The following is a 23,473-nucleotide window of genomic DNA, read 5'->3' as shown; positions in this document are numbered from 1 at the left end:
ATAATATGATTGCGTTGTTTTTTACTTTACAAAAGAGCAATAATTAAACATTTCCTACAGTAATATGAGTGCACAATGCTTTATTAGCCCAGATAAGATGTCCTTGGCCTTTGAAGGCGTGTCAATTTACAGCAAAATGCCCAGAGTGGGATGCAGAGGATCTGTGATGATGGAAGAAGAGGCAAAGCGTGTGTTGTGAATATCCGAGAGTGGCATGATAAAGGCGCATGGACTGCAGATGGAATAAGATTAAACTATTAGATGGTTCATATGGAATTGAAGGGTCGGGAATGTGAAGGGAAGAGGCAGTGAAAATATAAGTAGTATTATTATTGGTGGAAAACGCTTGCTTGCAGAGCTGGTTTTTCCTCCCCTGTTTACTAGCCATGGTTGTAACTCCATAAACGGAGCTAGCAAATGTAAGAATGTAATGGCTTGGGACTGAATTTTAAAGGCTGGTTTGCTTCTTCAGTTGGGAGCTGCTGGTTTCATGTAGCTGGAAAACATGGTCTCATATAGAAAAATATACTGACGTGTTCCGTTGCCGTAGCCAACCTGCGGATTTCCTGCAGGTGAGGCAGGAAGGTGGCAAAGGTCAGTTCGGTTGGTCACAGGCGTTTTGATCTCAGTTGTGGTCCTTACGCTCATGGCATTTGAAATATGCTGTTCAGGCTAATTGTTGGCAGCCGGAGCTTTGCTTAAGTACAGGCAGAAGGACTGAGCCAGCTGGTGCTGGCGTAGCTCTTGCTGACTGCGAGCTGCGGAAGAGGCCGCAGGCAGAACTTCAGGGTTCTCCAAGCCCATCGGTTCCCCGCGTATACTGCCCTTCTGAGGTTCATCTCCTGCGCCACCGGAAAGGAAAACAATATTCCTAGACTGTTCCCAGCTCCATTCTTGCTGAAGAACAGCACTTCAGTAATTTCTCTACGTGCCCGAAGTTACAGGAGGGCAAAGCTTACTTGGCCAAGACGAGCACCAGATCAAGAACTACTTGCAGTCCTCCTGCTGTCTTGGCTATTGACTCTGCTGCGACCTTCAGGAAGTCAGGTGCCGTCCCTAAAATGTTCACCAGCGGTAAAACAGGATTAAAAGCACTTGCTCACAAGGTACAAGGGGCACTTAAACCATATGCCTGCGATGGCTTCAATATGTCAGTTGGCATTGTCATTGCAAAGGACGGTCCTTGGCATATGCAGGGACTTTTCCGCACAGGAGGATATTTTAAACTCGGGCTAAGACAGTTTCTTTGCTAAGGCTGCCCTGGCACAGATCCGGAATCTGATCAGATTCCACACAGGTGACTGGAGCAGCGAGCAGAAGGCAGCCTTCCAAGCCAGAAACCCTTTCTGACACAAGGAAATAGAACAAATCATGAAAAATTCAGCCCTGCTAGTCTGTCTCCTGTAGCCTGTTGTGGTCACAGAACATATTACGAAGGTATTGACTTTTATAACAGTAGGTGACCTCTTCACGTGGAGAAATCTGTGAGGCAGATTCTCAGCAAGCTGTGACTGTAGGTGTGTTACAGTAATTTACTGGTAGCTGGGTCTTGGGCCTGAATGGCATCTTTTAGTGAAACAGGGACAAAACTGCTGGAGTATTCCTTCCAGCGATTCAGTAAGGAGTGTCCTGCGTGCTCTGGTTTGGTCCCTCCTAACTTCGCTGCCAGACCACTCCGCGTGGCAGGCAGGGCTGGCCCAGGCATGCAGCGGAGCCAAGCGGAAGGACGGTTCCCCGTACCTGGTACCTTCGAGGTTGGTGAAAGGAGCTGTAGCATGAGGCAGTTATTTTGGAGGGTAAGAAGTTTGTTTCTTGTCAAGTGGCATCAGGAAGTTCTACAGGATTTTCTGTTTAAAGATTGAATTGGATCATACCCGCTTTTTAATTCATATTTTATTCCCTTTCCCATTCAGTCTTGCCCTCCGCTTCCTCCTTCCTCCATTCTTTCAGTGGACATGAGAGTATGCCGTTACCCACATCTCCTATGGCACTAAAAATCCCACCTTAATTCTGAGACCAGCGTCATCTGGCAGAATTATACATGCAGGGACAGGCTCTGGCACAAAGTTTTGGGGGCTTCAGAGCCCCGCATCTTCACTAACGTCAGGACTCCCCGTTAGCGTACCACAGCAAGGCAGACTTGGCTCCGGAGTTCATTTCCATCCAAGGCTTCGATACCCTAATGAGGGCTCTGAACCGCTCGTCTTCACAGCTGCTCAGTCGCAGCTGCCTGGAAAAACAGAAGGAAAGGTTATTGATTTTTGCTTCATGCGCCTGTTTTCTCCTCTGGCAAGATCTGCGAAAGAGGAAAAAATAGAAGCTGACCTATGTTTCTTCCTCCGGAGGCAAATAAGCTCCGCACCTAGATTAAATGGACCCATGGAAAACGCCATCAGAGTCTGCGCAGCTTTAAGGGGCTGTTCCCGATAGATAGAAAAAACTGTATTTGCTGTACACGATTATGATTCCGTTCGCTAACCCCACCGCCGCGCAGGAAGAAAAGGGGCTTTAAGGCAATTCATCTCTTTAGCGCAGCTGGCGCAGCACCTGTCAGCCCCCGCGCCGGGCTGTGAGCCGCTGCCACAGGCGCAGCCACCACCGCTGTCTCCAGAGGGAAGGGCAACGCTGTGCCGGCGGCCACCAGGAAGGCTGCGCTGCCAGGGCCTGGTCTGGAGTCCTTCCGACTTACAGCAGCCCCAGGCGTCCTCTCAGGGTAGAAATGAGTGAGGACGAGCAGCCGGCAGAGCTAAATTAAGCAATGGTTTCCCGCTCCAATGCCTGATTTTTGTTGAATTTCGTTAGCGCTCTGCTTAGCGTCCCTCTCCTTCAGCAAACTGGCCTCAGCCTCCTCAAACAGCGCCTGCTCCTGGGGGTGGATGAGCCTGTCGCCGAGCATCAGGGGGCTCGGTGCTAGGCCACCTTTAGCTGTGCTGCTCCTGTCCCCCTGCCGCTCGCTGGGGTCTGTCTCGGTTGATGTATTGTTACCGCTCACCTTTCACGCGTCTCCACTTCCAGTCTCTGGTTTCAGGTGCAGCGTACCACGAGCCTTGTAAATCAAAGCACTGAGTTTCTGCAGTAACGCGCGGTGTTAATCCTGCGTGCTTTGTCCCAGAGTTACTGACTCTGCTATCAAAACAGCTGGGGTTGAGTTAAAGCAGGACATGCTATGGAAGCAATCCCCGATCCGGCTGTTCTCACACCCTGCTCAGGGGGGGTCGGTTAAATGCTCTGCAGCCGTTTGTGTAGGGAGCAGGTAGAGTGCACCCGGCAGTTTGTGCGGCGTCCCGGGAGAGCTCTGTTGTGGAGCGGGGGCCCAAAGCCATCTCCCGCCAACGGCAGGCGAAAATGGCAACTATGCTTCGCTGCTGGAGGACAGTCACGGCTAACATATCTATATTCTGCGCTGCTTGATTAAAAACTCCGTATAACAAAGGGCAGAAAAGGTACACACTTGTACGGGAGTCTCCAGCCGGCCGGTTTTCCCCTTGGTAAAGCGTGTGGCAAAAAGGTTGTGCAGGGCTGGGACCAGTATGTTGTGCAGGGCTGGGACCAGTACGTGCTACTGCCAGGAGCCGCAGAGAGCCAGCAGCTGGGGCAGGCTTCTGCGGCGAGCGAAATAAGAGAAAGCAGAATCACCACGGCCGCCTTTGATTTGTTTCAGGGACAGGAATCTTTGCATGAGCTCCGTGCTCGCATCCGCCGCCCCGCTGGCATTGTGCGCTGCTAGATGAAACTCGGTGCATTGAGGAGTTTGATTCAAAGTCCTCAAGGGAAACGTGACAGAAATCCCAGTGAAATGCAGCTGTAAATCCCTCTGTGCTGAAATGCCGGTGAGACAAAGCAGTAGGGTCTGCGTGGCGTATGGCTGAGGTGTGATAACACGGTTGTTTGTGTTTTTAAGGTGTTTCCTGGTCCCGCGTGACCCGTTTGTGCTGCTGGCAGGCCAACCGCAATAAGCTCTGCATCCTCTCGGGGCCGAGTGCTTGTGAGGGTGATGACACTATGCAGACAGGGGTGGAAAATACCAGCAGGACGGTCTGTAAACTTGTGTCCCTTTCCCTCCTTTGTTTACTAAAATGTTAACGTGTTTTGGCAATTGGCTTCAGCAAGGATTTATTTAAAGCAATTGATCCCTGCAGTAGCAAGGTGGTGGACGAAGTGAGCCCAGATGTAGAACATAGGCTTTCCTGACATTTCTCCCCTTCTGAGCCCCAGCTGGGAAGTGGGGAGGTGGTTACTGTGCAGGAGAGGCCTTTGCCGGTGCCCAAGCCCACTGGATGCTGCGCTGCCTCGGCAACCTCTTTCCTTACAATGACGCTTGTCCTCTCGCGGGTGTCAGGGAGACCACAGTGACAGCATTACTTCTGCCCCAGGGTTTGATGGACGAGGTTGTGTGCATTTCAAGCTCAAGGAACCCAGTGTGGAAGGCTGCCCCAGCTCTCCTGCTCCGTAAGCGTTTTGTCGGTTATCTGCAGGAAAACAGTGATAACTACAGCACGAGCCAGCCTCACGGGCGAGTAACTTCCCGTCTTCATTTATCAGTAGATAGAATTCACTGTTACCTCTGACAGTCGTACAGGTGTGGAGCTATGAATGAAAACCTTAGCCTCTTTTTCTTGCCGAGTTTCAGAGAGTGACATTAGAACTGCGTGCTGCTGCTCACGTTCAGTGGCGGGATTTGCGCCTGCCTGGGCTGCTGATCGTCACCGGTACGCAGCTGGAGTGTGGCATTGGCTCTAATGCTTTGATGCCAAAAAACCCCCTTTGACTAGCTGCATTTGAAGAAAAGATTTGTTTCTCATGGATTTAAGGCCATAGAGCCACGTTACCTTTCAAGGATGTCTGTGCATTTAAGCGTTTCATCACCTGGAATTTCTGCTTTCGGTGTGTGCACAGGCCTTCGGGAGAGGGTTACAGCCCCAGCAGCATCTGAGACGTTCAGACGGGGGCACTCTGGGGAAGGGTGCCATTAGTCACTGTTACCCTTCCTAAAGCGCTGCTTCAGTCTGGCACTTTACAGCACATCGCGTGGTACCTCAGAAGCACAGAACTGCGGCCAGTGAAGTGAAGGAAGGAGAAGGGCCCCCAGTCGCAGGCAGGAGCTGCTGTCGAGGCAGTGACCCAGCTGCCCCTGCAGCCCCAGCACTCCCGTCTGCGGAGTGAGCTCCTGCTAGTCCGAAAATGAGTTCTTTGCAGGCTAGAAGGGCCCCACCGAAATATTTCATTGTTGGTTGTAAAAGTTAAGTGATGTTAAGTACAGCAAGCTGTAAAAATTAGGACATTATTTCCTAATATGCTTCTCTGTTACAAAAGCCAGAGCCTGACTCGTTTACATGGCAAGAAAACGGGGCTTTTGGAGAGCTGCGGGATACTGAAATAAGTGTGTTAAGTTTTGTCTGAAAGTTAACGTTAAACGGTGTTGGCAGCATCCACACAAGCTTTATTTAGCACAGCCTTTGTCGTGGAGCCTTGTGCACGACGGTGCTGCACATACCAAAGCGTGTTCTCCTTCCGCACGTCCTGTTACTTGCTCGAGGTCGAGCTCATGACCAGAGACGACGTATTCATGGAGCTCAAACGGTCATCAGCCCGTATGTTACGGAAAGCCAGCGGGACGTGTGTCCCGCGACTGCTTCTCACAACTTCACCCTAAATTCTGGAGCAGGCGGAGCTGCAGGTGAGGCGGGAGATCTGGGTGCTGTTCCTGCTGGCCCAGGCTGGGGCAGAGCACCCTTGGATGGGATGTGGGCAGCAAAACCTCCTTCAAAAGCCTCGTAAGGCCCAGACTGTGCTGGGAACTGTTCGGCAGAGCTGCATTTACTGCAAACTGTCATCCCCAGCATCTGTTGGCTTGGGACACAGCATTTGGAGCGTCATCTCCGCACAGCTCCTGAAGCAAAGTAGAGCACAGCTGAGTGGTAAAACGTCTTGGCCACTCCTCTGTTACCTTAAATTCGTCTTCTGCTTCTTATGCAGTTCTCTCACCGGCTTGAGGTGCTTTAAATTAGATCCATTTTACATAGTATAAATATTTAACAGCTCTAGAGCGTGTAGTTTAATATTAAACAGACAGCCTTATAAATACTTCAGAATTATAGATGCTGTCACACTACATGGAAACGGTTTGATAGGATCTAGCAGAAATATTTAGGTTTGACAGGGGAGGAGACGGTGGGGTTAGAAGGAGTCAGCCACATTCTTAACTGCTGGAGGAGCCCGTAAAAAACTAAAAAAAGTTGTACAGCTTCTGCTCTTGAAAGGCAATTTGGGTAAGTTTCCTCCCCCTCAGGAAATAACAGAGTGGTTCCCACCCCGCGCTCTTTCAGGAATGAAAACATTCACAATCTTGAGAAAACATTGCAGATAAAACAGAACAATTTAGGAACCAGTGTTTAGTCAGCAGATATCCCCAAATCGGAAGCGACAATCTATTCGGGGGGGATTATCGTTATTAGAAAGGCAAGTGGGACTTAAACAGGGATTTAGATGCTCTTGAGCCTTGTTAGCTTAAGTCCATGTACTACATTTTACCACCTAAGAGAATCTAAAATTTATTGTTAGTGGTTTTGCTTTAAAAAAAAAATAAAAATTCACAGCTGACCTGCTGGCACTCTCAGCCGAGCCTCACTGAAACCTGGCTGTGCCTCAGGCAGCGCCCCCCGTCTGCTCCGGAGCCGGGGAGGAGGACTGCACCGACCCCGGCCTGGGAGACTCGCTCCCTCTCCTGCCCACCAGCTGCCCGGGGCAGCCCTGAACGCCACCGCTCTCCCCGGCAGGTTCTGGAGTCACGTGGGGTCTAATTTCCCATGAAATTGTCTAAATGCATTTCAGGATGAGCCCCTCTAGGCCTCTGTTCCCATCTGTGAAAGAGAGATAAAGCAAAGTTGAAAGAAATGTGTTACAATGCAAAGAACGAGTTACTCTCACGACTCGGGGACAACGTAAGTACTTGTGTGGAAGGTACATTTTATCCCACAGGAGGCTGAACTCTCAGTAATATAAGGAGGATTGTGTGTTTACAGTTCATCTGTCATCAGCGCAGGTGGGTTCTCTGTGCTAAAGAGAAAGTGATGGCAAGGCTAACCTGTTCTGTATCTGTTCTGTATCTTGGAAACATGTAGAATGAATTATACGTTAAGGGACATGACTTTCAAACAACATTATGGCTCATTCAAACAGCTGGAGTTTCAGTATTCTGTGATAGCTTCATGACAAATCCTAGTTTACTTCCTACATCTAAAGTTGCCCGTAGCGTTACAAGGTCGTCTGTTCTCGCTCTCTGATGTACTCTGGTAGTTGACGCACGGTGACAGCGGTCACTACAACGTCATGTCCAATGCCGTAGGGCTACCACGCACGGTAAGTCTACAAAGAACGCTGGGTCAGCTCCTGCATCAGAACCGTGTCAGTTCACAGCCTGGAACGGCAGAAAAGGCACAGAGGCTTCTGGGCATCTTGGAGACAGACTTTCTGTGAGGTTGGTGCAAAGCTGGGGGCTGCAGGCTGAACTGGGCCAGTTTCTCACGCAGAGATTTCTTGGAAGGTGGGCTCTAACCACTGGTTAATTTTTATCCTGGAATACGTGTCTGAATCCAGCGTTATCCCTTCTCAGCACTAAAAGAGTGTCCTGGGTCAAGAGCCACAGATGAGTTTTAATGACTCAGCATTTTCCGAAGGAAAACGGTGTTCCACTGAGCGGTTCTCACCTGCTGGGATTTCAGGCAGCGATGGTTCCTGTGATCTCCCCCGTAACCCTGCCCAAGTTTTACCGATTCAGAAAGGTGCTGCGCTTTTACTTGTGATGGCAAAATCCTGCTGCAATCCTTTAAGATACAGAACTCTGCAGTTTCGGTTTACTTGTGATTTGAAGTTAGCACAGCCGAATGGTGTGAGAAGACTCTGCCTCTGTGACTCATGTTTCTTCTCCTCTAGTGGCCAAGCATGGCTGGCGTGCACTCGGGAAAAGCACTCAAATGGGGCCAGGGCCTTAATGAGGTGGGGGTTTTCCAGCGTCGTCCCTAAGAGCCCAGGCCTTCCCACTGACATCAGTGAACAGCCGAGATAGAAAGCAAGTCCCAAAGGTCTTGGAGTCCGAGGGTGACTTGTCCTTACCGTCCCCCCTGCTGTGCTTAACACTCCGGAAGGCGATGGCTCCTGTCCCTGGGAGGCATGAAGAGCGTGGGGCAGCGGGGAGCAGAGACCTGCTGCGGCGGGAGAGCTGCCGGGGGGAGGCTGAGTTGCAAAGAGAAGGAGCAGGTCCAAGGGATGAACTTTGTGAAACTATTGCTGCCTTCCCCCGGGTGCCCGCGGAGCAGGCAGGGCCTGGGCCCCTCGCTGCCCTCAGCGGCAGGAGGTGCGGGACAGCACGCTGCCCAGAACAGCTTCTGCCTGGTGACGCTGCAGTCCCCACCGCACCCCGTCCATCACGTGGGAGCAGTTGTCTGGAACAGCAGCAGGTCTTCAGCGGCTGGAAACAGACAGACAGCTCCTCTTTTTCTTAATTTAATTTTTATCAGTGGTGACTGTTTACATTTATGGTGTCAGTCCGAAGGACGCCATTCAACAGCCACTGCATAAACAGTCTTGGTACCGGCTCAGGGAAACAATTGCTACGTCTGAATGCCTTTGGGACCTTCCCAAATCCTTGTCAATTAGTGTCAGCAACATTACTTGGCATGTTCCAGCAATTGTCAGAACTGCCACCAGACACCGCTGTGAGAGGCTTCAGCTTTAGTCCATTGTGCAGGACAGTTGTAGTGTCCGCTCTCTCTAGAAACTGTTAAGCAACGGGAACCTGGCTTTAATAGGCTGGTGTGCTTTTAGGAGCCCGGTTGTGGGCTAATTGCAGCGCTGACGCGTCACTTCTGTTTTCCCTCCACCAGGGTGAATCAACTTGTGATGCCACCAGCCTCTGTGAAAGTCTGAGACGGTGAGTGACCCAAACCAGCAACTGGTCTCGAGCTACCCAACCACTCCAAAACCCCTCGCCACCCCTTTCTTTCCTTATAAGTTGGAAAGAGTCAACCTTAGATGGCCACGGTCTGCACCTTTGCTACCCTCAACCCAAATCGGAGCAAGTCACAAACAGGGAAACCAGGGGGGTCAACTCAAGTGTCCTTTATTGCATTGCGTTGCTTCCAGAAACCCGGTGCTCCTGCCTTCGAGCAGATAAGACCACGCAACCCCATTGACTTGACCAGCAGCAGGTGTGACTGTCTGAGGCCAGAACTTAGAACATTCCCGGCGTCCATAAAAACTTGCTGCTGCATTGCTCTGGTTCAACATCTGCTCGCTATCAAGTGACCATTACTAGCATATTCCAAATTTTCTGCAGAAAAATGCTTCCTGGCAGCACACGAACTTGCACGTCATTGCGAGGACTGTCCCCACTCCAACCCTTGATCCAGGGCGGCGGAGTTGAGGCCTCGGCAGCGAGTCAGGGGGAGAGGCCCGCGCCCGCTGCCCTTTCTTCTCCCTTCTGGTCATGCTGTTCTTATCACTCGCCAGCAGTCACAGCATTGCAGCTCAGAGCCGCGGCGACTGATAAACACTTCCTTGCATTTTACTGTAGCCAAAATTAATTAAAGCAGGCTTTTGAAGAGGAGATTTCTTTCCCATAAATTAAATGCATTGAAAGAGTAATCATAAAATCAGAACTCAATACCACACTTAAGAATGGCCTTTTGGGGGAAAAGATTTAATACAATCTCTAGTACAGCAGATGTGTTATTTCCACAGAGGGGAATATATTCTGGCATACTCGCACATTGTCATTTATCAGTAGCTTTTAGAAAAAGGGTATTGGTTGGGGTTTTTTTTTTAAAAAAAAGCCCCAAAAATCTGTGACCAAATATTAGGTAGCGTTGCTGAGACCTGCATTATAAAACACTGACCACTTGGGTCCTGCGCACACCTAGGTTTTTCACTGTACTTTCTTCTCTTTTGGTCCAGTTTTATACAGGTTGAGCAAAACTAGGCCATTGTTAAAGGCAATTTTTCTATAATCCAGCAGTCACTGATTTTTTAAGGTCGGGGCAATTTCCTGCATAACATGGAGCACAGAACCTCTCAGAGGAAATCCTGCAGCGAGAGAGCTGGTTATCCTTCCCACTTAATCCAGGAAAGCTGCTGGCCACTTGGGTATTCCGCAGCATGCGCAAGTGGTGTCTCACCAGGCAATAGACGTGCTGATGTTGCTCTTCAAAGCAAGTGTCTGCCACCAGCAGAAAGCCAGCGTCTGCTCTGCCTTGTTAGCAGCAATACTGACAGCTGAGCTCTGCTGCTGGGGCGGCGCATGCTGGGCTCCCCCCCACTGGGCTCTCCAAAGGACAGCGGTTTTGAAAAGTGACAGTTCAGGACAAGAGGCAGTCCCTGTTTTCTTGAGTGAACTGATGGGGTTCAAAGGTCTAGCAAAAATTAACCTTGCTGTCTGCTGAGCTGTTTCAGCCCACATCACAGCTGTACCCACACAACTGACATGAACAAGACATGGCTGGCGCCCTTAAGTAACACGCACAGGAGTCTAAACCTGCTCCTGGCTCACCTGGGCAGATTTTGCCTGGATTACAATGCATTTGCGTTTCCAATTCCAAAAGCCTACAGTACATCCCAAAGGGCTCTCCCCAGACCGGTCAAGCTGCGCAGAGGCAAGGTGCATCTTAGCTGGCCTCCACCACAAAGCTGGGTGCATGCGTTCACCATTACCAATCAACGCCTGTGACTACCCATTAACCACCTTCTTCTCTTCTTTGTTTGCAGTTACCGGTGAAGGAAATGACATGCGGACTCCTGCTCCCACCACCACCACACCAATCTCAAGCTCGAAGCCCTTCTGTACTGGAAACCGGTGGATCCTTCAGCTCCACGCCACCTTGGAAGGGTTATCCAGCAGCAAATCAATCCCACCGCTCCAGCCTGCAGGGTCAGGCGCCAGATGAGCAGGGCAGCCTGGAACACGAGTTCTTCTTGAGCATAAGGACGTTCACAGGTTCCTCTGAGCGTCGAAAGCAACTGTCCACTGGACCCACAATGTGCCACCCAAGTGAGTGACTGTGGATTGTGTATATGGTTTTAGTTGTAGCCAACAAAGTCCGCATCATCTCTAGGGCAACTTAGGCCCTATTGAATGCTGCTCTTCTGTCAGCACTCCCGCACCCAGAGATGCACTAGTTGGGGACCTATTCTGTACATCACCTTTTCTTTAACACTGAAGGCTCAATTCAGATTATTATTTTTTATTTAAATATGTCATAAGATGCTTTATCTCTGCTGAAGACATTAGATGACAGAGATATATATAGATATATATATATTTAGATAAACAGTTTTTATTTAAACATTTAAAATCTGGAGCTGCCTGTGCAACCATACCAGACGTGAAGTAACGTCCACAACTCTCCTCGTCTCAGTGCCCTGGTACCAGGCCTTGCAAGGGCACGGTAGGACAGCTTCCAGTGGATGACGACCTGTCACCTGAGGCTGAGCAATGGGACAGAGGAGAGCATTTCACTGCACTGGGTATGCTGGTGGTTGTTACAGAAGGGCCCAGAAGAACTTTGGACATGAATACCTACGGGCTCTAGAGTTTGCTCAATATGCTAAATTCAGCCTTGCCTTGGAGGTTCACAGGCTTTTAAAATCCCAAAATCCATCTGGCTGAATTGCTTTACTAGGGCCTGGTAGTGCAGTACTGCTGTGCCAGTGACTCCACGCTTTGTTTACACGCGTATCATATCACCCGTGTCGCCAATGCTAACTCTCCCGCTGTCAGTATTCCCGAAGGTGGCTGATACTCTACCGTAGCCCTTTCCTTTGGAACAGTGCTTAGGTTTAACGCACGCCCAACCCCATGCGCAGTCCCAAACTACTCTTACTGGGATGTCAGTTGGTCACTTTTACCTTTCTGAAGATGCATTTGAGATCTTTAATATGCAAGGCCAGTGTCTGGACTGTGTTAATCTCCAATCAGTCAGAAGCGTGTGTCTGTAAAGCGGTCAGAGTGCCATTTCACTCGAGTCTTGTTTCCTGCACTTGACCTCCACAAGCCAAGTTTGTGCTGTGTCACCTTGATGCTGAACAGCGTGGGGAAGGCAGGCGAGCACGGGCCCTGAGAAAGAGTCAGCCTTCCAGAGAAAGGGCATTGGTTCTGTGAACTCCCCGCTCCCTTTGTTCTGTTCGGATGTCTCCCACTGTTTAGATACTCCCCTCGAGTTTCGCACACACCTCGAGTAGGTGGATGCACCTCTCTCTCGTGCTTATGTGGTTGGGCTGCGAGTAGGACTAAATCAGCAAAGGAAATGCCAAACCGGGACTGGCTGCGAGTTAAGTCTGGAAGCTGCCTGTCCTGATGGTGGCACAAGTTTGCTCAGAGACACAGGAAGGTACTGTTCGTAAATCTGGGGTTTATCTCCCATTCGCTTCCAGAGTGTGCCAGGACTGACAGTACAGCGTCGTAGTGCAGACAGTCGGTAGTTCCAGTTACTGGTTAATACTCACCCCATAGCCAGTCTCTGCCCAGGTAGATGGGTTCTGAGGGTGACTCCTGCCACAACGTGAGCCTTTCCTCCTCATTGAGCTCCACGGGACTCTTCTGCAAAGGTTGCTCTGTCACCTAAAATACCTTAACAGTAGCTTTAAGATTTGGTTAAACAACTAGAGCCAGAAATTTTCCTCGAGTGCCTGGGCATCCTCTGGAGAACAGCAAGCGGGTGCTAGAAACAATAAAGCAAAGCAAATCCAAAACAATACTTCATTTCCCACCTCGTGCCACTATTTACATTCGTAGGGGAAATACCGCCTCTGTAGTCTAGGAGCCTTGGCTTTAAAGGCACATGAATTTCTGATTCCCATCAAGAAATTCCTTGTCAGGCTGTTTAAAAAGAAACAAAAAGCAACCCAACAAGCAGTCATTTCATCTCAGAGACCAAAGAAGATGAGCCACAGTTCCTAAATTGCTTTTTTGACAGGCTCTCTCTGTTGTAGCATTTACTGTCAACTAAACAAAGCATTCCCGCTAAAGTTCAGAGATTAGGAATTGTCCTTAAACTTAATTCTCAGGAATCAACAATGAAAAGGGAACTTGAGTGTTTTGTACTTTCGCTAGCTCTCCTCGTTGGTGACAAGCCCCAATCCTTGTTAGAGAAGCACAGTGCTGTTACAGGAGGCCAGCTTTAGCCTCTGTGCATATGAAGGAAAGTGCTGTGGTTTTCTTTTTAACGAGGAAAGAGGGAAGGGAGCGAGCAAGGGAGTGAGATGTGAGTCCCACCTGCAGCAGTTCCACACCAAGGGATCCCTGAATCCCTGCTCCCACAGGGTCAGAGAGGGAGGCCAAAGCAGCAGCTATGACAGCTCAGAGGAGAGGAACAGCACGGAAAGGAAACCCAGCCTTTCCACCTCCTGCGGACGCTGCTGCTCCTTCACGCGCTGATGACCCATGTTGGAATGGCCAGAAGCTGAAAGGCTGCGTTCCTTGTTTTAGCTGTGAAGAATTGTTCAGTTAGTGCTTCTATAAAGGTACACGGTCTATTAGAGGGAAACCAGCTCAATTAGATCAAGGGTCCGTAGATTAAGGTAATAAGAGGTACATCAAATCTGGACATGAAACACACGTATTACTGAACAGAAGCTAGACCTGCGTTGCCACACAAGCCTCGTCCCTGGATTCTAACATACCGTTCCCTGTCCCAGCACAGCGGCCCGTTTCTGCCAGCGTGTGGCTTGAGGAAACTCACTGCCTGGCCTCAGTTTCTTTACATGCAAAGCCGAGCTACTCGCTGTTGAGATGCTGCATAAACAAGCGATGTTGTGTTTCTACTGTCATACTCTACTAGAGGTCAGAAGTTCCCCATTATTAAAAAAAGGACTTACAGTATTGTATGTACCGGTGCTGCGCTCTGCGCTTGGCATGCCACACAGCGCTGCTTTCCCCTGTGACTCCGTTTGCTGTAGGTGTAGGTGTAGCCACGCTTGGAAGCTCTTAGGGCCACTGCGTTGTTGACTTTGTGGAGCGGCGCAGGAGCAGTGGAACAATTTTTGGTATACTCACAGGCAGTGTTTCTGGAATGAGAACAGAAGTCTAGATTGAATGTATATTACTTATATCCAAGCTGAGTAACAACCCTTGCTAAAATTAGTATTTCTGGTTTTATCAAGAAAGGCTATTAATAGGAAAAGATAATTAGTTTTTAATAAGAATTCATGTATTTTAGGATCCATCACACCGAATGAAGCAAGATTCCAGCCCATCATTTAGGGTAGTAGTTCAGGTCATCAAGGTTATCTTTGTGGTTCTAAACTTCAACACAAAATTAAATAGTCCCAATAAGGACAGAAATGCTTTTAAAGCCACTGATCTCTCGCACACAAAATCACTTCATGTGAACGTCTGAAAATTAATAGTAGACAAACAAACAGGAGCCCTTAAATACATTTGAAAACATGGGAAAATACTACCAAAAGGCAGGGAGCGCTACTCACAGCCTCGCATCCCAGCACATACACATCTCCTCAGGCCAGGGAGCCACGAGAGGGGAAAGGTGTTGAGGTTATCGGCTGGTGCTGCCGTGTCCTGTCCCCACTCCCTGGTACCTGCTGCTTCACCCTGTTCCTCAGGGCTGCGACCGGGCCTTCCCAGTGCTCTGCCCCGTTCCCCAGCTCTGCTCCAGGGTCAACCATCGCCGATGGTTTGCCTCAAGGCGCAGGGTCCTCTCAGTCTCCCTGCGCTCTGTGGGATCAGCGATGCTAGCTGCAGCCTTGCTGCCTTCATCAGGGTCTGTGTAGGGTGTCCAGAGTGCACCGGGGGTTCCAGGATGCCCCTCAGTGAATCATGAGGGCTTCCTTCTACTCCACTCAATAAACACTATTTTTTTGTAAGCAAACATTAACCTCCTCCACAGCTAATAGTGCATTTGCACCGATGCACCCACTACAGTAGCAATTAGGGGGCTTGTACACAGTGAGAGGAGCAGAGGTAATGGGAACTGCACAGAGAGGCAAGAGAATTACCCAAAAAGCAGCAAGTTGCCAACCCAAGTACCTGTAATGCCTCCTGCTGCCATCGCTCGCAGAGCTACAGCTGGGTGAACCCAAGAGCCTCTCCCCCTTCACAGACTAGCTACAGTGTCACCTCTTTGGTCACCTCAGGGTGACCAAACCCTATAACGAATGGCTGTACTCTGGAAAGCAGAGTTCCTCTCTGCACCTTCCGTCCTCGTTGTTTGTTTTCTTCTCCATTTGCTTTATTGTTTGGTAAACCAGCACTTACAATCACTTTTGCTACGTGATGTACGGGAGTATATAGTATATTTTCTTGTTATACAAGGGAGGAGTATAAAATAGTTTTCTGATTTCTTTCAGAAGCAAATGACTTTTATTTTTTAAGAGCAACTGATTGTGAATCTCAGAGTATAAAAAAAGATAAATAAGCCAAATATATACCTTTATGTAAATTAAGAAATAAAAGTATTTAAAACATACCTTTCTTGTGTCAGCTCTTGCTCTGGTTGCGCACTCCCGCGGCCGCTGTCTGCGGGGCTGGTTCCTGGGATGGGGCTGCCCCGAGCCCCGCCGGCCACACAGCTCCTGCCAGCAACACTCTGGTGTGGGTGGCAATGAACCTACCCGGACACCAGCCTGCATGAGGTTGTTGAAAAAGTCACACCACGAGCAGGGAAGGTCCGAGGGAGCAGAGGGCTGGGGGTACGAGTCTCCTTTGCCCTCTGAGTTGGCTGCCCGGATCCAGCCTGGGACCAGGGCCCTGCTCCATCCCCTCACTGCACAGCACGGGCACGTGGCAGAGCGAGAAGACCTGGCTGAGCTCACTGACGAAGTCAGCTAATGCGGTAGCTGTAGGTCGGGTGCTCAGGAAGACGGGCAGGAAGCAGGCCAGGAAGTTAATCCTGAAGTGGTAGCCACGGTAGGCACCAAGGCTGCCCCTTCTCCAGAGATCCTGCACCAGCCATGCCTGCCAGCTTCACAGCATGGTGGCATCTCGCCTGTGGGCAAAGGAAGGAGCGGGGCGGCTGGTTCTGCTGCTTCAGGAGCACTGCAGCCCGCCAGCTCTCCCGCCCTGGTCTGCAGCAGCAGCACCGACAAGGTGAGTTTGAGTCTCCCCTTACCAGCCGTGGAAGAGATCTCTCCTCCAGTCCCCTGCAGCACCTCCCTTCGGCATTCTTTTCCTGCAGTGCAGCGCCAGTGTCCAGGCCAGGACACCCCTGCAAGTAGAGGATTTGTCACTTAAACAATCAACCCTGAGCGCCTTTTGGCAGCGCATCTCAGGGCTTTCAGCTTAATCATACTGTGTAAATGACTTGATTAAGCATAATTCTCCAAATTCTGATGTTCAGCAGCTAAGCTTTGAAGCTCAGCAGCTTTAGCTTACATCAACCAACAACTGCTAACGTGACTGTACTGTTCACTTTTTAAAAAAAAAAAAAAAAAAATCACAGACATACATGTGGGTGTACGCATGCACGCACAGACACACGCACACACACACACACACACAGACTCGCACTCTCTCCCTTTTCCAGCCCCCCCCAGCCTTCCCTTTTCATAAACCCTCCCCACACTGTTTCTGTAGAGCTCTTGCCAAGACCATCCGCAGTCAGAGACAGAAAACAGCCTCACTGCTTGGGCTAGCACAGGGTGACCATCACACCGACCATCCCCACCACACGCTGACACCAGCGCTGCGTGGCACCTTGTGAAGGCCCAGCTGGCTTGTACAACTGATGCCATTTGTGCTGTACGTGTCCCGCTCTGGCTGCTGGTGCGTTTGCCACGGTTGTACAAAGAGGTCCTGACTGCACGGTCACCGCTCTTTCACTCATCAACACACTGCAACCATTTCCTGTTGGCTCTGGCAAAAAAAAGAAATCTCTGTACAACACATAGTACATCACTTCAAAAATAAAACTTGAAAACTTTAGCATTTTAAAAGACGCATACACGGACACACCATTTACCTCACCAGCAGTCGATTCGGCCTTCTCTGTGAGTGCACGCGATGACCAACAGCTGCAAGGCAAGTCAGGAGCAAATCCCCGTGGCCAGGCTCTCCCCTGCCGAGAAGAGTCATAACTGTGACCCTGTTTGCTGGGTGCCGGGGGCAGAGGTTCCACACGCTGGGCAGCCCGGGACACCCCTCGCAGCACAGCCAGTCTGTCGGGAGCGTCACTGCCCCGACCCAAACCAGCACCAAGCAACTGAGAGTGTCCTGCCACCCCCCACACGCTGCTGGCCTCCTGCTGCACGGTGAACCAGCTGGTTTCTCTAGTCTCACAGCACAAAGCAGAACACTACAAACCATGTTAACACCCCACTTTGAGCCAATTCTTGTAACCTTAGGGCTTGTGATTATAAGGAATTACTCCTTGAAGAGACAGCAGAGAACTCTCGCCATTAAGTGCTGCTTCCACTACGATTTTGGGAGGACAGGTTCTCCTTTGCCTGAGAAAGGGAGAAAAAAAAATAAAAACACAACTCACCATTCTGCATGCCGGACTGGCAGTGGAGTGTTCATGACGCCAGCGAGACCAGGCACGTGTCTTCCCTGTCTTTTAGGTGTCTCCCAAGTATGTCTTGAGCCTGTCCCAGGCCATATTTTACACAAGTCTGGAACAGCTGGAAATAAGCTTGGGCCTCATGTCTCGGCAGCAAGAGCAACTCAGGAAAATCTCTGGTTGTATTGTCCCACACTTCCAAGTAAAAGCTGCTGCAGGTACTTTTCTCTGTAAGAGGACTGGCTGCTGCTGAGTTATCACAGCTACTATATTTGCCACTTAGCAGTGATGCTCCGAAGCATATTGGCCACAAGTGACACATCAGCGCCAGTGCTTTGCATTGCTGTATGACACTTCCACCCCACAGGAACACAGTGCTGGCACTAAAACCCAGGGCTTCGCCTGCATCACTGAGATCCCATTGCTACAGCGTGGCTAATTCCCCGCCAGCCTTGTTAGCAAGGTGGCTGAGCAAGGCTTGCCTCGACAAAAGGTTTGCCGTTTGCCGCGGCAGAGGTTTGAAAGCCAGAGACTGACCAAGACTGACCTCATCTGCAAGGATGAGATTCAGAGGGAGCACAGAGCCCTGCACACGGCTGTTCCAGCACAGGCACAGCTTGGTGCAGGTGCATTTTTAATCCAGTCTTCAGGGAAGCACATTTTACTGCCCAGCTTCACCTGACCACCACACGCAGCTTGACTGCCCTGCACAGACAAGCCAGCCTTGTCCCAGCCTTTATGCCCCGTCCAAATCCTCCACTGACAATTCAGCACTGACTCTTCTGCCAGTCATAGGCAGTGGGGAGAGTCTTAACACATCTTGGGACCAAAAAGTCATAACTTCACTTTAAAACAGTCTACAGCCTTCACACAAGAATCAGGCACCAGAGTGGGAAAGGCGGTTCATAGCCCAGCTCCTCCGGACTCCACCTGCCTGGGATAAAGGCCAGTCTCCAGCAGTGCTCCCGCAGAGGAACGTTCCCTTGAGCTCAGTGCCCCAGGGCCTGCGGCTATTTTCTTGCATTCAGAAGAACCCTTGAGCTCTCATCACTGCCAAAGAACGCCTGAGGCCAGGACCGCTGAAAAGAAAAGGCTTCATTAAAATCAAAGCGTGCTCTATCCCCTAAAGGTCCAGGACAGACAGGACATGAAATCAAGCAAAATGAAACCTTTGCGACTGTTAAAGGCACAAACAAGCGCCAGTGAAACACGATCTGACTTGGTTGATTAGTGATTGCTTTCTATAAACTGCGCATCAAAGCCAGCCCAAAGTCATGTAATTTAATTGGCAGACGAGTTGTTACCAAAGCACAGCTCACACAATGCCTTGCAGCTTTCCTGTCCCTTTTCCCCTTGACCGCTCTGCAAGCGCTGATGCCTAAACACACACAAGCACGGTAGCCTCCATGCTGGCAAGGCGAAGGTCAAAGTCAACTCTCCAGCTTGGCAGCTGGCACTACCCAGTTGCCATCCCTCTGTCGGAAACATCGGCTGGTATGGCTTCGGCCTCGCGCTTTGCCCTTCCCTGCTCTCTCCCCAGAATGATGGTGACAAACTGATCCGCATGACCTCTCACCCTCTGTGACCCTGGCAGATACCCCGGAGCGGCTCAGCTAGCCTCCGTGGCCCCAGCTCACACTCACGTGGGCAAGGACTCACCCAGCAGCAGTGGCCACGGCAGGAGCGTGGCGGCTCTGGGGTCCTGGGCAGGCGCGCTCCCTGGACAGGAGAAGGTTCCCTTTGTCACCTGAGCTGCCTGGAGAGAGCTCTCTCACCCAGCTCACTCCAGTCACCAGCTAAGTCAAAACCTGCTACTGAAACCAGTCCTGTATTGGCTGCAGCAATCTAGAAAGAGTAGATACACAAAATGACGCCTATTCCTAGTCAGAGCACTGGCCCTCCCATGTGCAGGGGCAGTAGGCTTCAGCCTGTTGCGGCAGCTCTGCCAAGAGCACCATGAAAGGCTCTTTCTAGAACACCGTTACTTTCACTGGGACCTTCTGCCATCCCACAGGTTGGCTGTGATTGCATCTGAGCCTGCAAGTGATGGAGAGCTCAACCGCTCCTTAAAACACCTCAGCATGCTCTGCAGGGCAGAAACCACACCAGCTGAGGGGGGGAACACTCATAGACAAGGCTTCACCCCTGAAATCTCAGAGGGTCAGAAGCCCCTGTTGTGAGGCCACAGTACCTGCTCTGCCCATCACCTGCCAGGCCCAGGAGCACGTTCCCACAGAAGAGGGAGGTGGCATCATCCAAACTGGAGAGCCTGGTGCGGCACGGCCCTGGCACTGCTCCAGGCTCTGGATGTGGGCAGCAGGTTCAGCTCCCACCACACAATCAAGCTGCTGCCCTGCTGCACAGCCCAGTGGACTCTTAACGCTGCCTTCCCACTCCCAACACAGCCACGTACCTGTCCACTCGCCATGCTTCCCACCCACCACACCTGCATGCTGTCTCTCCCCTAGCTCTGCAGGGGGAGTGGTACAAAGTCCCAGGATGTCCTACTTGCAGGCACAGAAAGAAGGAAAGAAATCTTTAGTGAAGACAGTGTTCAGATTTGAAACTCCTGCTCCCCTTCAGTGCATCTCCGCATCATTAAACACAGATGGCCCTGACCTACTGGCCTCTTGTATGCTGCATTTGCATAATATACGAAAAGTCATCACTCAGGAGACAACTGGAGAAGCTTAGCTGGGCTTGAGGTTTTAACGAGGCAATGAACCATCTTTCAGCATTAAATGACAGAGGCAGGGCAGCATCCCCAGTGCCAACAATCCCCTTTGAAGCGGAGGTGCCCTTTTTCTTGGAGACAAGATTGGCGACAATAACTGCCAATACCTCCTGACTGGGAACAAAGACTTCCAGCTCTTCTGCAGGCTGCAACAGCAGCCATTCCACTCAAGATCCTACAACCACCTTCAGATTAATAAGTGGCTTGGGAGAAAGAGTCCATCAGGACAGGTCCGACCCCGAATCGCTCAGTTAAGTGTGGGAGCACCACAGAGACATGCAAGCACCACCTGCGTCACCGAAGGTCTGATCTGCATTGTCCTGGGCACCTACCCGCAGCCTAAGCCTCCGCCCTGCTTGGGGACCAGGGACTTCTGCAAACACTGCTGAGGCTGGAGGCCAACAACCAGCAAGCGTGGGCAAAAAAATCTTCCCTTCAACTCTAAGGGACCTTGGCAACCTTGCAGAGCTCCCCTTCACCTCCTGCCCCAATTTGTGCCACTACCTGAAGGACATTTGACTTGCAGAGCCCAGCTCTGGTCTGCCTGCTCCTCCTCATCCAGGATGCACAAGGGCTGCATCCTCCAAGGCAAGGACAGCGCTCCTCAGTCCTCCCTCCACTGCCAGAAGCTGTCAGCTGTGAAGGCAGAAAGCAAAAGGCAGGGAAAAGAAAGACATTCTCTGCTGAAGCCTGCCAGCAGGTGGGCACAGTAACTCCACCCCTCACCTGCTGGCAGCAGGAGCCAGCGCACTCCTCGGGATGCGCAGCAGACCTTGCAGGATCACCGCTGTGACATGGAAATGAGAAGAGGGCTGCACCTACTCAGGGGGCTACAACTGAACGTGTCTGCGTTGCTGCCAGCAGCTGTCTCCCAGGGAGTTTCATGCCATTCGAGAAAAGATTCATTGCAAAGGCAGATAAATAGCCACAGGCAAACACAGCCCTTTGCAGCTCTTCTCTCACTCCCTCCAAAAGCAACATGACATTTCCAGTGCCCTTATCTATGTCTGGTGGTACCAACCCACATGCAGGACAAGGGCCAAAGACCCAGCAGGAACAGCCCTGCTCCAGAACCCCTCACTCTGCCAGCAGCCACCTGCTTCTGACAGGAGCCAGCACCAAACTCTCTGCAGGAAGGAGAGCACCTGAGCCTTCACGGAGCCTCCCTCCAGTGCTGGGACAGGAGTCAGGGACAGCCACCAACCCACACCTTCCGGTCTCCAGGAGCAAAGGTGGTCAGCAGGTGGGGGTGAGGAAAGGAGGGAAGAGGCTTCAGGGGCAACATGAGTAGAGTTTCAAGCACTTTGAGATTCAGCCTTCAACAAGAACCAGGTACCCAACTCATCGAAGAACCTGGCCCTGGCCTCTCCAAAGGGGTGATGGCATTCTGGCATTCAGGAGCTTGGGGATAAATAAGCAGATGCCAATTCCAAGCAGTCATCTTCATAGACCGGTGTAAGCCTGCTGGTAACAGGTGCCTTGCACGGCTGCACAGAGCCTGCTGGCCTGGCAGACTAGGGAATCAACAGACCATTTCAATTGTTTCACTGTTTTATTGATGTCCCTTGCGCCATCACAGAGGCCATCACCTCGCCTGCACCCAGCAGCAAAAAAGCAAGAAAGCCAGATCATGGTAGTTACTGATGACACCTGAGTGGCCAAATCGGATATATTTGTCCCCAGAACATCCATGTGCAAGCCCACTTAACTCCAGGCATTTAAGAGAGTCGGCATCTCGCAGACTGAAAAAGCTGTGAGTACTGCTGGGCCTGGGCAGGACAGAAATGTGCCTGTAGGGGTTATGTCTGAACTTCCCACAGGGCTTGACCACAAGAGTCAGCAGTGCCAGCCCGCCTACCGCAACTGCCCAAGAGATCCAAACAAGCATCTCACTTCTGCCTTGGGATATCATGAAGACAGGAGCCTGTGCTCCCAAGCACAAGTTGTTTGGCACTGCCAGAGAAGAGAATGTGGGCACCTACCAGATCCTGGAGGGTATGCGACCTCCTAGAGCCCCCTGTGCCTGTGCTCTAGCTGAGCTTTCCACACAAGTCAGACCCACAGCTTTAGAGCTCAGTATCATGGAAGGTTTATTTGAAGTCAGGGAGGACATAAAAACTATAGTTATAAAAGATATTAAAACAGTCCTTTGAGCCATGCTAGCCATGCCAAGCCTGGGTGAGTCCATGGAGTTTACTCCTGCAGCACTGGTTTCTTCTCTTTTTTCTTCTTGACTTTGCCCTGCTTCTGCTGGTTGGCATTGCCCTGCTTCTGCTGGGTCTGCTGGCTGACACTCCACTTGGTTTTCTTTGCAGCTGGAACCTGCTTGGCTTCATTGCCTGCATCACCTTTTCTTTTTCTGCTCATATTCACCTTCTTCTTCTTCTTCTTCTTGTCAGCCACAGCATCTCCTCCACTAACAGCTTCCTCCCTACTGCCCTCCATTGCCACCCCGTTCTCCCTGACCCCTCTGTTCTGATTCTTGCATTTGCTACTGGCCACAAAGCCTTTCTTCTGCTTGGGGGTTTCTGTTCCCATGGGCTGCTCCTCCTCTGGGGCTGCTGATTGTTCATCTTCACTAGCTACTGGTGCTACCCCATTCTCCTGGATGCCCTTCTTGCGATTCTTGCGTTTCTTCGTCTCTGGCAGGAAGCCCTTCTTCTTCCGCTTAAGTGTCTCTGTTTCCTGCACAGGCTTATTGGCTGTCTTCTCTTTCTTGGGCTTCCTGCAGACAGAACATCAAAAATCAAGACCAACTTAGTTTACAGGCGGGGAGCAGTGTGATCCATGCTACAGGCAGTCCATGAACAGGCAGAAGCACAAGAAAGGTACAGGAAGCACAGGCATGCTGCAGAGATGAGCGTTAGTCCTGGAGGTAGTCCTCAGTCTGCACAGCAACTGGTTAAATGAACAGCAGGAACTGGACCAGGACTCAAGAAGGCACTTGGAGACTTGAGGAGGAATACCCGTTCCACAGACCAGACGCTGTACTTACCACCTTCTTGAGCACATCCACTTGTGGCCCCATGCAAGGCTACTGAGACCACTGCCTGTCTGTCCAACGTGACAGCCCCAGCAAGGCTTTCACTGTGCTAACAATGAGGTCTTCCAGCAAGAACCCCCGGCAGACCATTCCAGTCTCATCTAGGTGGCCTTTGTGTGCAAGCAAGACAGCCACCACTGCTGCTATTCTCCAACAGAGTCAGTTGGCAACTTCGCCACGACCCAATCTAAGCTG

General features: G+C 50.8%; 2 protein-coding genes across 3 annotated transcripts in view; one reads left to right on the top strand and one right to left on the bottom strand.

Annotated features, from left to right (window-relative positions):
• SPNS2 (SPNS lysolipid transporter 2, sphingosine-1-phosphate) overlaps positions 1-15,473 on the top strand; it is a 141,323-nt gene extending 125,850 nt beyond the window's left edge. For both annotated transcript variants that reach the window (XM_074594250.1, XM_074594249.1), the window contains 2 exons: positions 8,883-8,929; positions 10,759-15,473. In XM_074594250.1, coding sequence (XP_074450351.1) covers positions 8,883-8,925 — 43 coding nt within the window. In that variant the 3' untranslated portion in view covers positions 8,926-8,929; positions 10,759-15,473. The remainder of the gene's footprint in view (positions 1-8,882; positions 8,930-10,758) is intronic.
• A 6,833-nt stretch (positions 15,474-22,306) lies between these two features.
• Positions 22,307-23,473, bottom strand: part of MYBBP1A (MYB binding protein 1a) — a 61,665-nt gene continuing 60,498 nt past the window's right edge. Inside the window, exon 27 of the mRNA XM_074594777.1 lies at positions 22,307-22,960. Coding sequence (XP_074450878.1) covers positions 22,429-22,960 — 532 coding nt within the window. The 3' untranslated portion in view covers positions 22,307-22,428. The remainder of the gene's footprint in view (positions 22,961-23,473) is intronic.

This window comes from Larus michahellis, chromosome 7, assembly GCF_964199755.1.
Source record: "Larus michahellis chromosome 7, bLarMic1.1, whole genome shotgun sequence".
In the NCBI taxonomy this organism is placed as follows: domain Eukaryota; kingdom Metazoa; phylum Chordata; class Aves; order Charadriiformes; family Laridae; genus Larus; species Larus michahellis.
Note: the sequence above shows the minus strand (reverse complement) of the source record. Positions and strands in the feature narration are given on the sequence as shown.